The sequence below is a fragment of the Psammomys obesus genome, unplaced genomic scaffold, assembly GCF_907164565.1.
Source record: "Psammomys obesus unplaced genomic scaffold, mPsaObe1.curated_primary_1811, whole genome shotgun sequence".
In the NCBI taxonomy this organism is placed as follows: domain Eukaryota; kingdom Metazoa; phylum Chordata; class Mammalia; order Rodentia; family Muridae; genus Psammomys; species Psammomys obesus.
Window position 1 is genome coordinate 6,606,684 of NW_026592710.1, and position 16,547 is coordinate 6,623,230.

A 16,547-nucleotide genomic window follows, 5' to 3' on the forward strand; every position below is an offset into this window, starting at 1 on the left:
TGGTTGGCTCTTTGATCACCTCTCCCTGAGTGGGGAGCAGCCTTCCAGGCCATAGAGAAAGACTATGAAAGACAGTCCTAATGAGACCTGATAGGCTAGGGTCAGATGGAAGGGGAGGAAGTCCTCTCATATCAGTGGACTGGGGAAGGGACATGGTAGGAGATTAGGGGGGAAAAGAGGGGTGGGAGGTGGGGGCTACAGTTGGGATACAAAGTGAATAAATTGTAATATAAAAATTATATTATAAAAAATAAAAATAAATAAATGAGAAAAAAGCATTTTAAAAGGTGGGAACTTTTAAAAATTGATATCTGTCATTTGATGTTTCTAGTCATTGTTGACAGATGTTTGCTTTAGGATTTACTAAAATGTTTTACTTAGGATTGTGTTGATTTTTTTTTTTTTTTTTTTTTTTTTGCTGAGATGATATTAGCCCTTCCTCAAGCCCAAGTTCAAAATCATTTTTGAAGGGACCTATGATGTTTTGTTTGAGGAGCTATTGTAGAACAGTATGAGATAGAGTGCAGTCCTGTAAAGGGACCACAGTGTTCTCACTATGTGTTTGAACCTGTAAGTGCTTAGGAAATAGCATTGGTTCCTGGAATATTTGGTTCTATTGTAAGGGAGTCATAGTGGGGAATTGTGAAAGAACATGAATGTGGGTGAGTGAAGGAGTTTGGCTAGAACATGGATCTTTTGGTCTTAGATTCTTAGAAATTAGAGTGACATGAGAGTCACACTTTAGGAAGGTAGATTTGATTTTTGGGTTTGGACTCGTGCTACATATGCATGAATGCCCGAGTTCTGGTCCTTAGCATCCCTGCAAAAATAGCCTCTGGGCCTGCGACTAGTGCTGCCACGGAAGGATAAGGACACAGGAGGATGAAAAACAACTGAAAAACAGTGAGGTCCAGGTTGTGTAGATCCTCTCTCAAGGGAATATGATAGAGCAGTACTCTATCTTCCTCTGGGCTGCACATGAAGTTTGATCTTGAAACAGTTTTGGCTTAAAGCAGTGATTCTGGTTAAGGGTGAGATGGCTCAGAAGATAAAGGTGTCTCACAACCTGTGTTCCATTCCCAGGATTCACATGGTAGATGGAGTGGACTGTCTCCCACAAAATGTCCTCTGACACACAAAATAAAATGTAGTAAAAATTTTACAACAAAAATCCAGTCCTTGGTGCCTACTTTAAAACTGGTGACTACTGGCCAGTGGCTATCTTAGGCTTAATGCTTGTCAGTTCTGTTTTGTACAACCCTGCTAAAGGACTATTAGATCAAAACTGAAAGGTCAAAGAATAGCTCATTTGTTGCAAGAACCCTAGGCATGGATTAGAGCGCAGATAGTGAGAATGAAAGGGAGGGAGGAACTGAAAACCCAGCATTTGGGAGGTTGAGACAGAGTAGGATGGAGAATTCAAATCCAGCCTTGGCTACATAGTGAGACCTTGTTTTCAAAAACTGGGGACTGGAAGAGGTAGGAGAATTGTCAGATTTGGGGAGATAACTGACTTTTTTGATATTGTAAGAGTTAAAATGATAGTTATATATCAACGTTCTGGGGGAATTGAAATGTTGATGTTGTTGGCCTTTTTATTTTCTTTTCTCCTCCCTTCCCTCTTCTTCCTTCCTTCCCCCTCTGTTGTATGTATGCATGCATGCATCCATCCAGTGATTGAATTTAGGACGACCAAGTTATAGCTCCACCCCTTTTAAAAATTTTATTAGGAACAAGGTTTTATTGGGTAAAGTTTAGGCTAGTGTCAAACTAGCAAACCTCATGGCTTAGTCTCCTTTGTAGCTATAATTACAGGTATGTGCAACCACAACCAAACCTGTATTCAATTATTTTGTTGTTGTTTTGATTTTTGAGACAGGGTTTCTCTATGTAGCCATGGCTGGCCTTGAACTCACACAGATCTGCCTGCCTCTGCCTCTCAGAGGGATGAGATTACAGGCTTGTGCCATCGTGCCTAGCTCTCAACTGTGTTTTATATGTAGCTTTTATTTCTCAGTGCTGCATTTGTGTGTGTGTGTGGAGGGAGGCTAGTACTGAACTAGTGACTATTCCATATGCAACAGTAATTGGAAAATTCATACCTCTAAGCTTTCGTTTGATAAATGTGACCACAAAAATATTTGACATATTATGTGGCCACAAAAGCATTTGATATATTAAAAATTTTTTTTTCAGTTACTATAAAAGAAAATAAAAACAGACTGGAAAAAGTTGCAGTACATGTGCAATAAAAGATTAATATCAAAACATTGTAACAACTGAAACAAAAACAAAAACACTTAACTGGTAAGGACACACAAAACAGGTTACTTCCTCAACAAGGGAAAGAAAGCTCATTTATTCACTCCTTTAATGGCTACTGAGCTCTTACACCAAATATTGTTATAGATACTAATTCCTGTAACAGGAGATCTCTGAGCAATCTGGACTAGTGTGAAAGAAGACATTTCACACAAAAGAAAAATTTCAAATAGTGATGATTCTATTAAGAAAATAAGAGGAGTCAGGTGTGGTGGTACATGCTTTTAATCCTAGCATGTTGGAGGCAGAGACAGAAAGATCTCCATGTTTGAATCCAGCCAATGAATTTCAGACATGAAATTCTAATGAATTTCAGACCAGCCAGGGCTGCACAGTGAAACCCTGTCTCAAAAAAGGGCTGGAGAAATAGCTCAGTCAGTAAAGTGCTAAGGAACCAAATTAAATCTCTAAACCCCATGTTAAATAAAACAAACCAAACCTGAATGCTTTGTGTTTGTAATCCCAGTGTTGGGAAGGTGGAGACAGGGGCATCCCTGGAACTGGGTTTAAGGTCTCCTCAACTGGAAGGCTGGGTATGATGGTATATGCCTTTAATCCCATCACTCAGAAGGCAGAGGCAGGCTGATCTCCGTGAGTTCCAGGATATCCAGGGCTAAACAAAACAACGAGAAGAAGGAAATTGTGCCTGGTACTGGAAACCTAGTCAGCTCTACCCCACATTTGTGGAGTCATAGATCTTGAAGGAGAACCTACAACTGCCACTTGACTAAACCAATATAACCCTTAGTTACATTCTAAATAGTTACACTTGTACCCATAGATTAGTGTAGTTCTCACCCCATCAAGGAAACTTGTCTTTGCAACAGATGGCAACCATTACAGAAAAACCACAACTGATCAAAATGCAGAGTTTTGTGGAGCACAGTCACCACTGATACATCTTCAACACCGCTCCTACATTTAAAGTTCAGGACCCATCCATAAAACCTTCAACCCAAAAATTGTCATGCCTACAAGAAGTGTAGGGATTAAGATGGAGCAGAAATTGAGGGAATGGCAAACCAATGACCGCCTCAACATGAGACCCACTCTATGGGAGAGAGCCAACCTCTGTCACTATTAATGATACTCTGCTATTCTTGCAGACAGGAGCCTAACATAACTGTCTTCTAAGAGACTTCATCAAACAGCTGATGGAAGCAGATGCAGAGACCCACAGTCAAACAATAGGCTGAGCTCAGGGAGTTTTGTGTAGTAGGAGGAAGGATGGAGGGAGCCAAAGGGATCAAGGACACCACAAGAAGACCTACAGAATAAACTAATGTAGGCACAGGGAGGTATACAGAGACGGAACCACCAACCAAAGAACATGCATGGGCTGGACCTAGACCCCCTAGATCTATGTAGCAGATGTGCAGTTTGGTCATCATGTGGTCCTCTGACAATGGGTGTAAGGGCTGTCTCTGACTCTTTTGCCTGCCTCTGGATCCCTTTTCCCTAGCTGGGCTGCCTCGTCTGGCCTCAGTGGGAAAGGATGCGCTTAGCCCTGCTGTAACTTGAAGTGCCAGGGTGGATTGGTACCCCCTTCTCTGAAAAAAAGGAGAGGGGGTTGAAGGAAGAGGCATGAGGATGGGACTGGGGGGGGGGGCGGGGTTTAGGCTGTAAACCAGCCTGGTCTACAGAGTCCAGGACAGCCAGGCTACACAGAGAAGCCTTGTCTTGAAAAACCAAAACCAAAATAAAATGCAAAACAAAACCACCAAACAAACAAATAAATGGTTCTTATGTGAAAACTTATATTTTTAAGGAGTTCCATGAGCAAATATTTTTGTTTTTTATATATTACTGGAGATTGATCTGAAGACACACAAAGAAAGATTGATGGCTGTTATTTTGCACATTATTTTTAATTAATCAGAGACTTTTTAGGTTCTGAGAAAGACATGATGGAAGAGGAAAAGAAATTTCCATTTTTACTGTTCAGTAAATGACTGTTGGGAATGTCGGGAGAGGCTTTTGGACATAGAACTGAAACAGTAACTCTCATGAGTCAGCCTTTGTGTCCCTTAATTCTGACGACCTTGTGTACCATGTTTTCTTTTAAGGGAACCTTGAACATAAGCTCTAAAGAAGATTTGATTTTTATTTCTGGACTGCATATACCTTATAAAGCCATCAGAATGTCGGGAGCCTCAGTGAAGGTCGCTGTTCGAGTGAGGCCCTTCAATTCTCGAGAGATGAGCAAGGAGTCCAAGTGCATCATTCAAATGCAAGGCAACTCTACCAGTGAGTACACGTGTTTCTCCATCAGTGCATACTCACCTTCCCTTTCTGCTTCTCACCGTGAGCAGAGCAAATGATCATCATCGCCGTTCACAATGATCTATTGAGTGTCTTCCCGTCAGGACTGTTTTCTGCAGAATTTAAATATAAGCTGTTTGTTTCATTCTTTATAATTGGGATAACCTAAATAGCTGGAATGTTGATGCTTACTTACCAAGTTTAGATTCTATGACAGGTATAAGCAGTGATTTTTTTTTTTTTTTTTTTTTTTTTACCAAATTCTGAAGTAAAATATAACTTTAATACCCTCCCAACTTTTTTCTTTCTTTTATTAGGTACAATTTGAGCTTGCTAAAACGTTTCTTAAAACTTATTCTCTTGGCTGGATGGTGGTGGCACATTCCTTTAATCCCAGAACTTGGGAGGCAGAGGCAGGTGAATCTCTGTGAGTCTGAGGTCAGCCTGGTCTACAAAGCGAATTGAGGACAGCCAAGGCTACACAGAGAAACAGTGTCTTGAAAAACCAACCCAACCCAACCCAAACAAAACCAACGAAACAAACAAACAAAAATCCAAAACCAAACCAAACCAAAATGAAAAAAAGTATTCAAACATATTTTCTTGATTTTTAATGGTTGATTTGAGCATTGGTTGTAATATACAGTAAAATACCAAGCCTGGTGGCACACACCTATAAATCATAGCACTTGGGGCATTGAGGCAGATAGAAGTTTGAGGCCAGACTGAGCTGCAAAGTGAGTTCCAGGCTAGGGCGGCTATATAATGAGTCTATCTTGAAAAATGCAATATAGTCAACATATACTGAAACAGTCATTTCTTCCTAACTTGTTTCTCTATTAAAATGCTTAAATAAAAGTGACTTAAGCTTGTTTCCTTTACACTTACACTTGTATTACTAAATTATTTATATGGGTCTGTAGGCAAAATATTATTTTTAAATAGAAGTAGACCTACCATCTTTTAGTCTGTAGTTTGTAATAAATCAGAATTGATTTTTTTTTTCAGACTGGTTACTGTTACAGCCTTACAGTGGAATATTTAAAAGTTGATCATAGGGCTGGAGAGATGGCTCAGTAGTTATAGAGCACTAGCTGCTCTTCCAGAGGTCCTGAGTTCAATTCCCAGCACCCACATGGTGGCTCATAACCATCTATAATGAGATCTGGTACCCTCATAATAAACAAATTTAAAAAAAAGTTGATCATAGGAATAACATGACGTACTAAAATAACTGTGTGTGTTGCTAGTGATCTATTTGCATTAGTTACTTTTCTCATTGCTGCAACAAAGTATGTGACAAAACAACCTAGGGAAGGAAAGATTTTGGCTTCCGGTCTGAGGTGCCATCCCATTTTGGCAGGAAAAGCATAGGTGCAGGAGGGTGAGGTTGCATCAACAGTCAGGAAACAGAAAGAGAGGGACAGACAGACTGACAGACAGAGATTGCTATGTAGCTCATATTCTCCCTCCTCTCTCTTTCTCTTTTTCCTCCCCCACCTTCTCTTTTTCTGAGACAGGGTTTCTCTGTAACCTTGGCTGTCCTGGAAGTCACTTTATAGATCTGGCTGGCCTCAAACTCAGAGATCCATCTGCCTCTGCCTCCCAGGTGCTGTGATTTTTTTTTTTAAAGATTTGTTTATTTTATGTATATGAGTGCTCTATCTGCATATACACCTGCATGCCAGAAGAGGGTATCAGATTATGTTATAGATGGTTGTGAGCCACCATGTGGTTGCCAGGAATTGAACTCAGGACCTCTGCAAGAACAGCCAGTGTTCTTAACCGCTGAGCCATCAGCCCCAGGTGCTGTGATTAAAGGTGTGTGCCACCACTCCTGGCTGTCTTAATAAATGAGGTAATGGCTTCCTGAGGAATACCAGGTGAGATTGACCTGTGGTCTCCACATGGATGCATACACATATGCATGTTTACCCAGTCTCTCACACACACATACACGTTAAGACAAGAACTGTAAATGCAGGTTTTGGAAAGAGCAAATAAGATGGTTGGTTCAGTAATGAGACAGCTGTAGAGTGTGCTTGAGGAATAAATAGATTAAAGCTATTTTGAAAAAATATTTATATTTAATTTTATGTGTATAACTATGAGTGTTTTAGTCTATATGTTTATGTAAGTGTGTCATGTACATAACCTGGTACCTGAAAACACAAGAGGATTTTGATTCCCTGAAACTAGAGTTATCGGGTTGTGAGCTGTCACATGGGTGCCGGGATTCAAACCTGTGTTCTCTGTAAGAGCAGCAAGTGTCTTATTAAAAAACAGAAACAGGAAGCCTTGAACCAAGACCAATAACTCATTACAATGAACATTTACAAGTAAGGAAGTGTAGACAAAGGGTATATTGTGTGGCACACTGACACAGTGCAGCTTCTATGATGAGATTTTTTTTTTTTAATTTCTATTTTTATTTTATTTTGGGGAGTGGAGGATGCAAGGGCAGAGGGTGGATACAAAGGGGTAGGGAGATGAGTGATATTAGGGTGCATGATATGAAATTTGCAAAGAATCAACTAAAAAGTTAAAACAATAGTTTTAGATTGAAAGAGTACATGTAGTTTGTTTGGTTTGGTTTTTTACAAGACAGAGTTTCTTTGTGTAGAGCTGGCTGTCCTAGAACTTACTCTGTATACCAGGCTGGCCTCAAACTCAGAGATCTGCCTGCCTCTGCCTCCTGAGTGCTGAGATTAAAGGCATGTGCTACCACTCTTCAGTTGAGTACATGCAGTTTTAAATGTAGCACTGCTGAAAAAAAAAATGGATAAGCTGTAGCTTATGTGTTAGTTCGGTGCTAGTAAAAGGCTATTATGCTGGCAGACTGGCCTGCCTATAGATCACAGAATCATAGCTCCTTCCAGTGGCGTGTAGAATGTCCCTAAAGAATACTTTGGGGAATAAATTTGAAAGCTTAGTGGCAGGCAGCCTTTTTATTTAAGTGTCCCGTGGTCTCAGGAAGCATTTTCTGGCATGGGCATGTATTACTGTCTTAAATATGTTAGATACAGACAAATATGTAAACACAGATACAAATGGTTTTACTCAGTAATGCTCATTCATATCCCATGTTTCCTTCACTTTAGAACCATTTTTTTTTTTGTTGGTCTAATTATGTAGTAAAAAAGAAAATGGGTCAAAAGTAATGATTTAACTTTTAACATTCATGCTTAAATTATGTGTAAGTTTGGAGACACTGAACAAATTCTCTCAGACAAAGGTGAGTAGAGCTGATTTTCTCACAGAGTATAAGATGGAATTGTAATATTTTACTTTGTCTTCCATAGAATTCTGTTTTGCTCTTGGTTACATAAATCCACTTATCAGTCTTCCTTTGCCTAGAATCTTAAAATTTTTATTTTTTAATGCTAAGCTAAGTAGAATAGAACTTTGCTTTTTTTTTTTTTTTTTTTTTTTTTACCCCAATTGCTTATATTGCATCTTTAAAGGCTTTCCCATCCACATATGTGCATTTCTAAACCAAATGATACATATCACAACAGGCACAGAGAATGTTCCATGTCTGTTGATTAAAAATATAGTCATGGCCAGTATGGGGATTTGAGAAGGACTGATATAGAAGAGAATGCCTTTATTGTTTTGCATTTTGAGACAGGCCTCACTTTGTAGCCTACGTTCCTCTCATACCCATGATTATTCTACCTTAGTCTCTTGAATGCTGGCATTAAAATTGGGTGCCACTACATATTGGCAGGAAGAAATCCTCTTTAAATTGGTATGATTTTTTTTCTATTATGAACTAATCTTAATCAGTCGTGTGAAAAGAGAGGTTGGGTGCACTGTGCCTGTCCACAGCAGAAGTTAGTGCATGTCTGTTCAAGGCACAGCCTAGCCCCAGAGCCTGTTCCTTCTGAAATCTTTGTGCCACATTTTTGCTCCTTTCTTTTCCAGAGAGGGGAATCTTTACTTCTAAAACCACATGTCCACTTGATTAAATGTTTCAGAAAAGTAAGAGAATGTGCAGGCCCTGTCCTGCACTGTCAGTGCCCTTCTCTTTTCTCACAGAGTCAGGGCTGGGAAAGACTGATCTTCAAGGCCTCCTTTCTTTGGTACAGGCTTGTGTGTTGGGTACTGACTTTATAGTGGACTTTCCTCATTCTGGCCTTTCTTCATTCCTTCCGGTTTATTTAAGTCTTTATTTACTTATAGACTTTGTCTGTCTGTTATTCTGTGTATGTAACAAATGTGTGTCACAAAGTGGGTGTGGAGGTAGAGGACAACTTTGTAGATTCTTTTTTTTTTTTTTTTTTTTGTAAATTAATTTTTTTTTTCTGGTTTATTTATTTATTTATTTTTCTTTTTAGTTACATTTTGTTAACTCTGTGTCCCAGCTGTATCCCACTCCCTCATTCCCTCCCCAACCCCACACTCCCTCCCTGGTCTCCTCCCTGCCCCTTTCCAAGTCTTTTCCCTTTCACTTTTTGTGGCTTCTGGAGCTTGAACTGAGGCCAGGACGCTTCCGTGGCAAGTATTTTTGCTCACAGAGCCAGCTTGCTGGTTGTGTACCCCCGTATTTATGTTGCCTTTTCCTTCTAGGTTAAAGTTCAACATCAAAAAGATTAGATTGTGCTCTACTTTATAGACAAGATGTCAGGGATATCCCTTTCTCCTTTCCTTCCTCCCTCCTCCTCCTTTCCTCCTTTCTGTCTTTACTTTTTTTTTTTTTTTTTTTTGAGGCAGTGTCTCTTGTGGCCCAGGCTGCCCTCTAACTCATTATGTGGTGGAGGATGGCCCTTTTGTTCTACTTCCTGAATGCTAGAGTTAGAGGTGTGGGTCATTCCATCCAGTATATAAGGTACTGTAGGTCAAACCCAGGCCCTGTGTATGTTAGACAAGAACTTTGCTACCTGAGAGACATCCCTGACCCCTGGTATGTATTTTCCTTTCCATTTTGCTTAAAAAAACAAAAACAAAAACAAAAACAAAACCCTTACCGTTTTTAATTACTTGAACATGTCATGTTAAGACATATTTGTCTATGATAAAAATAATACTGGGTTTTGGTAAATTAGAAGTATTTCTTCTGAATTCTGTTTCTACTTATCTACTTGTTTCCAAGGGTTAGTTAGCTTTATGAATACAATTTGTTAGAATATTAGTGTTGGAGCCTGTTTTTTGGTGTGTGTGTGGTCTGTCTTGTGTTTATTGAGAAGTTCCTGCTGTGGAGTTCTGTTTATAGCACTGCATTGAGGAAGAGAGAGATGATGTATCTTTTGGCTGCTTCTATAAACAAAAGTGGGTTCTTTTGACTTAACTGTCATTTTTGCCACAGTTAATTGTTGCTAATGTTACAGTTGTTTTCTTTATATTAGAAAAATAGTGGGTAGTTTTAGAATAGTTATTTTATAGATATTGTGGTTATTTATCGTATATATTATTGTATAGATATCATGGATATTTATCCACTTATATTATTTGTGTGTGTGGTGTGTGTGTGTGTGTGTGTGTGTGTCAAAGGACAACATAGGGAAGTGATTCTACCTGTGGGTTCCAAAGATCAAACTTGGTTCATCAGGCATCATGGCAAATACTTTTACCACCTGAGCATCTAGCAGCCCTGTTTATCCGTATTTCAGCAGATCAGAGTAAGTAGTATGCTCAGTTTACTCTTTCAGGATTCTTCAATCTGGCTGTGATGATCCTCCTCATTTCTTTATTTCAGATCTTGCCTGTTGGACAAAGTGCGGATGTACAAGTTTTTACTTTGTATGTTGGTCTCATAAATTGGGAGGAGTTCTGATGTTGTGTTTCATATCCATTGTACCTTCCTTAATAAAGTATTCAATAAATTGAATTTGTTTTACCTTTCTCTTTTTCATTATCGATAAATAGCTAGATAGATAACACCTTTCATTGTTTTGTGTTTTTTTTTTTTTTTTGAGACAGGGTTTCTCTCTTAGTCCTGGCTGTCCTGTTTTCTTTTCTTTTTTTAATTCTTCTATTCTATTCTTAATGGTGTTATCTACAGTTGGGTGGTGGTAGTACACACCCTTAATCCCAGCACTCTGGAGACAGAAACAGGTGGATCTCTATGAGTTTGAGCCCAGCCCGGTCTACAGAGCTAGTTCTAGGACAGCCCAAGCTTCACAGAGAAACCCTGTCTCTAAAATACCAAAACAAAAAACAATAATAGAAGTAGGACTCTTTCATTCTCTCCATTTTCAGTGAAAATAGCCTAGTTTGTACAATGATTGTCCCTTAGTTTAAGAAACCATTTAATAGTCTATTGGATGCCTTCCCCATTTCTTTTTTTCTTCCGTACTTTTTCCTTTTCTTTTTAGTTTTCTTCTTTTGGTTTCTCTGTGTAGAGTTGGCTGTCCTCACAGAGATCCGGCTGTCTCTGCCTCTCAACATATTCATTGTTTTTCCAGATATGTTCTTGCCAGATCCTAGAGAGCCCCTTTCACTGTGAAAAACCTTGAGGCAAATTGGAGCAGGGAAAAACAAAAACCTTACTTTTAGCAGGGTGCCTATAATCCCAGCACGCAGGGAGACTGAGGCCTGGTCTACAAAGTCTAGGACAGCCAAGACCACATAGAGAAATCCTATCTCAAAAATCTAAAAACCAACCAACCAAACAAACAAACAAAAAAACCCTTTACTTTTTCATCATTTTTTTTATTGTGAGGAAAATGGTTTCTAATTAAAAATAACAAACACATAAGCTCTCATATTTAGATACTTATAAATTTTAATTCATTCAGTCTTCAAAATCATCTTCTAGCTGGTTTTCTTTCTTTCTCATTGTGCTGAAGTCATTAAGGCAAGTAGTGATTATCTCATTTACCTGGGCTCTCACTTATTGTGGAAGTAGAACTTGGCTGTCTGTCCCTGGGGCTCCTCAGTCTGTGTAAGTATCACCTGTGCTCTACATGTCAAGATAGCTACTGTTTTACTATCCTGTTCAATAATATTTTTGTCTAATTTGGATATAACTTTAGGTTAAGACTGACTTGGTGTTTTTTGTTTTTTTCCCTGAAGAGGGTTTTTCTGTATACTCCTGGATGTCTTGGAACTCCCTTTGTAGACTAAACTGGCCTTGAACTCCAAGATCCACCTGACTCTGCCTCCTGAGTGCTGGGATTAAAGACTGTGCTACCACTGCCCAAATGATTTATTATTTTAAATTATACATACACACACACACACACACACGTATGTGCACATTAGTGCAGGTGTATTCAGAAGTCAGAGGTGCTACAGGGGTTTGTAAGTCACCTGACTTAGGTGCTGGGAACTGAACTTGGGTCTTCTGGAAGAGCAGTGTGCTCGCTTAACTACTGAGTCATCTAGCCAGCCTGTGTTTTCCTCACTACGTGAAATCATAAAGTAGAGGGAGTTACAAGTATCAGTTCGAGGCTTTTGTCTACTCAATTGAATGAGATCTATGCCTTCCAGATACCTTTTTAAAATTTTTAAAAATTATTTATTTATTATGGATACAATGTTCTGTCTGCATTTAGACCTTGTAGATGGCTGTGAGCCACCATGTTGGTTGCTGGGAATTAAACTCAGGACCTCTGGAAGAGCAGTCTCTGCAGTGCTGGGATTGAAAATGTGCCACCACTCCAGCTTCTTTCTTTACTATGTAACTTTTAACTCTTGTGATTGAGTAAATGGTGAACATGTGTAATATACTTAGACTTGCTTTTTTTTTAAATCATGTTAGGGATGTAGTTTGTTATTTCAAATGAAATAACGCTTTATGATTACAGATAGGTATTTTGTTCAAATCTACTTTATACTTTCTATCATTTTACTGTATTGCCAGAAGACTCTAAATTGTTATGGCTTTAGGTTTGATTTCATGGTTTTGAAACATAAATGCTATATATAATATATAATTTTGTGCCAAATATTTGACATAGGATGCTTTTGGCAGAGGAAGGCTACTCTGATGTCACTGGGGTTTTTGTTTTGTGTTTTTGAGGGAGGTCTTACTATGCAGCTTTAGACGCACTCAAATTCATGATCCTCCTGCCTCAGCCTCTTGAGTGCTATGATTACAGGCATAGCCCCCATGCCTAGTCTATCACTAGGATTTTTAACAAACCCAAACATGCCTTTTGAGAAAAATCCCAAACATGCTTTTGAGAAAAGTTAATATAAAGTTACAGTGCTCCCACACTGATATGTTAATTATAGTTGCAGGCAGAGTCTTAGTAGTTTGTCGACAACAGTATAATTACTACATTAGTGACTTTGAGATATTAGATAAACAAATTTATTCTGGAGAATAAAAAGGGTTCTAAATACAAATCTTGTGTTAACCGCCTTGTTTTCTAGGGTTCAGTAATGAAAGCATTTCTGTATATTTATGCTGTGGTAACAAAATTGGAAAGCAGGTGAGGAGAAAAGGAGGAGGGAGTAAAATTGAGTATTTAACGGACTTTGGAAAGTTGATTATTATTTTTTACATTATTTAGTTTATTGTGTGAGTACAAACACATGCACGCATATATACACCATGGTCTATCTGAGGAGATAAAGGAATACCTTGTGGAGGCAGTTCTCTCCTTCCAGCGTGTGGGTCCCAGGGGCCAAACCAGGTTGTCAGGCTTGATGGCAAGTGTCTTTCCCTGCTGAGCCATCTTGCCAGTCCTCTTAAGAGTTAGCCTTAAACAAAAAAGGTTATTTATTTATTATTTATTTGTGTGTATGTGTGTGCCCATGTGTGTTTATTTGTACCACTGTGTGAGGTAGCCCACAAAATCCAGCAGATGTCAGACCCCATGGAACTGGACTTACAGGTGGTTGAGCACTACCATGTGGGTGCTGGAACCTACTGAACGTGGGTCCACTGCAGGAGTGATGAGCTCTCCTGACTGCTGAGCCATCTCCCTCGCCCCTCGGAGCTTAATGTTATCTCAAGCGACTGCGAAAAAGAGAACAGGATTAGCTCTGGTTCGTTACTAAACTAAAGCCTTTGAAACATTTCGTGATCATTGTTTTAAAGATGTTTGTCTATATTGTAGTTAGCAATACCATCCTGCTCTTTTCTGGCCCTCTTAAGGTAACCAGTTTTGACTGTGGCATGAGGAATTAAGAGTTTGAACTCAAAAGCAAAAGTTGTGAAATTTTTCTGAAGGAGATGAATGAGGGCTATTGTTCCTTTTGGGAAAAAGATATATTCAGGCCTTAGATGCTACAGCTGCTTTTCAAATTTATAAAGGGGAACTTAGAAGGCAGCCTTGACATAAGATTGAATTTTGGTAGTAACTGAACCAGCCATTCAGGAGAGGGAGGTAGAAAACAGAACTTTTAGGTCTGCCTGGGCTATGAGATGATTGCTACATCATTCCCCCAAGTGTGTGTGTGTGTGTGTGTGTGTGTGTGTATATATATATATATATACACACACATGTATATATAAGTGTGTATATATACATATGTATATGTTTTTAATTAGAAAATACTTCAATATTCAAGGTAATACATGTATAAATACAAAGAATAAAATATTAAAAAATAAACTAAATTGCCAGGCAGTGGTGGTACAGGCCTTTTATTCCCGTACTCAGGAGGTAGAGAATCTCTGAGTTTGAGGCCAGCCTGGTCTACAGATTGAGGACAGCCAACAGTACACAGAAAAACCCTGTCTTGAAAGAAAAAAAAAAAAAAAAAAGCTGGGTGTGGTGGCACACACCTGTAATCCCAGAACTCAGGAGGCAGAGGCAGGCGGATCTCTTTGAGTTTGAGGCCAGCCTGGTCTATAGAGCGAGTTCCATGACAGCCAAGGCTACACAAAGACACACTATCTTGAAAAACCAGACCAAAACAAAAGGAAAAACTAAATCTAAAAAGAATGTATGGGGAGGGCTCATTGGTTAAGAACACATATTGCTCTTGAAGATTTGAGTTTGGCTCCTAGCATCTACTTTGGGTCGCTTACAACTAACTGCCTATAACTCCAGTTGCAGGGGATCAGATACCTTTTCTAGATTTAAGTACCTGAACTCACATTTCCTATATCCCCATTCACACACACACACACACACACACACACACACACACACACACACACACAAACAAACAATTGAAAACAATCTAAAAAAGAATATGGCTAGTGAGGTGGCCTAGTGGTTAAGAGCACTTACAGAGGACCTGGGTTCAATTTCCAGTGCCCACACGGTTCATACCATCTGTAACTCCAGTTCCAAGGCATCCAACATTCATCTTTTGCCTTCTGCCACTAGGCATGTAAGTGGTGCATAAACACAAATGCAGGCAAAACTCCCAACTCCCACACAAGTTTTTTAAAAAAATCTTAAACAAAAACAAAATAATTTCATAGAGGCAGACACAGAACTTAAGAAGTAGAACATGGGGTCTAGAGAGATGGCCCAATGGTTAAGAGTACTCTCTGGAGACAGTGCCAATGGAGAGGACACCTCGTAAGCACATAGTAGAGTTTAGAAATCTTATCCCATTATTCATTTTCCTGGGCACTTGGGAGAGATCAAAGTAACACCAGATCCTCTCCCCTAGTATCTTCAGCACATTCTCACTGCTCTCCCTCTGCTATTCCTTTCTGTGTTCATTAATTCGTAATTGCCCTGCACATTTTCACTTCCTTTGATGCTCCTTAGTAGTTTTGTTAAGTTTTACCCTGTAAGTTTTGCTTTAATTTTGATACCTCTTTGACTTAACAGTAAAAAAGATGTGTGGTTTTTATCAACTGTCTCCAAAATAACCTCTTGTTATGCAGGGAGTACAGTTCTTCCCATTCATATAATTCCAGGAGTTGCTTCCCTAACTGCAGAGGCATCTCGTTTATTTGTAACCCTGAGAACAGCTTTGCATTAGCGGTGGTGTTTTCCCTCCTGTGAGGGGGCTGTCCAACATGAATATAACCATGTATTTTTGTGAATGGGAGCTGGCATGTCAAATGCATCTTACAGGAAATAGTGTAATAGTCTTAATATTTGTTTTCTAAAGTTAATACTGTGGGTTAGTTTTGTGGACAGCCAGACATGTGGGATGTTTGGGATCTTCTTCTCAAAATAAACCAGGAATGGGGAGGGGGATGGAAGAGCACTGTCTGCTCTTCCAGAGAACCAGAATTCAATTCTCAGCACTCATTTGGTGGTGAACAACCATCTGTAACTGTGGTTCCAGGGGATCTGATGCCCTCTACAGGCCCTGTGGGCACCAGGCAAGTAGACTTACATGCAAACAAATTACTAATACACATAAAATAAAATTTTTTTTTTAAAAGTAGGAATTACCATGTCTTCTGAGGTTCCTGATAACTCTTGTGACAATGTTGACTTTTGTATTGTTATATTTTTCATTTGGGAACTGAAGTATTTCAAATATAGATAGATTTAGTATTATTTATGAAAACTATTCTACAGTTATACTGTGTGTGTTACTGGGGATTGAGCTCAGGATCTTATATGTGCTGGAAAGACACTGAGATAGATCCCAAGCCTTATAAAGAACTTTTGAAAAATTGTGTATTTCTGAGCCAGGTACAGTGGTGCACGCCTGTAATCCCAGCACTCAGGCAGGCAGAGGCAGATGAATCTTTGCTTGAGGCCAAGCTGGTGTACAAAACAAGTCCAGGAAAGCCAGAGCTATACCGAGAAACCCTGTCTAGAAAAAAACAGAAACCAAAAACCCCAAAATAAAAAACAACAAACAAAAAACAGGATGGGGCTGGGAATGTAGCAAAATGGTAGCATACTTGCTTAGCATATACACAGCCCTAGCTTTAAACCCCAGCCCTGTGCAAACAAACAAACAAACAAACAAGCAAACAAACAAGAAACCCAAGTTGGTTGTGTTACTATCAGAGGCTTCAAAGATCTGGGGGGAAAGCTTGCTGAAGAAGAAGAAAAGGATTCTTGTGACCTTATTATACTCTGCTGTACGTTTTCTTTCTTTTTCCCCTTAGGGAAATGACAAATGAAGGGTAGGATCTG

General features: G+C 39.2%; 1 protein-coding gene across 7 annotated transcripts in view; it reads left to right on the forward strand.

Moving 5' to 3' along the window:
• Positions 1 to 16,547, forward strand: part of Kif1b (kinesin family member 1B) — a 138,899-nt gene that overhangs the window by 11,561 nt on the left and 110,791 nt on the right. For all 7 annotated transcript variants that reach the window (XM_055615354.1, XM_055615355.1, XM_055615356.1 and 4 more), the window contains exon 2: positions 4,389 to 4,569. In XM_055615354.1, the coding sequence (XP_055471329.1) occupies positions 4,464 to 4,569 (106 nt within the window). In that variant the 5' untranslated portion in view covers positions 4,389 to 4,463. The remainder of the gene's footprint in view (positions 1 to 4,388; positions 4,570 to 16,547) is intronic.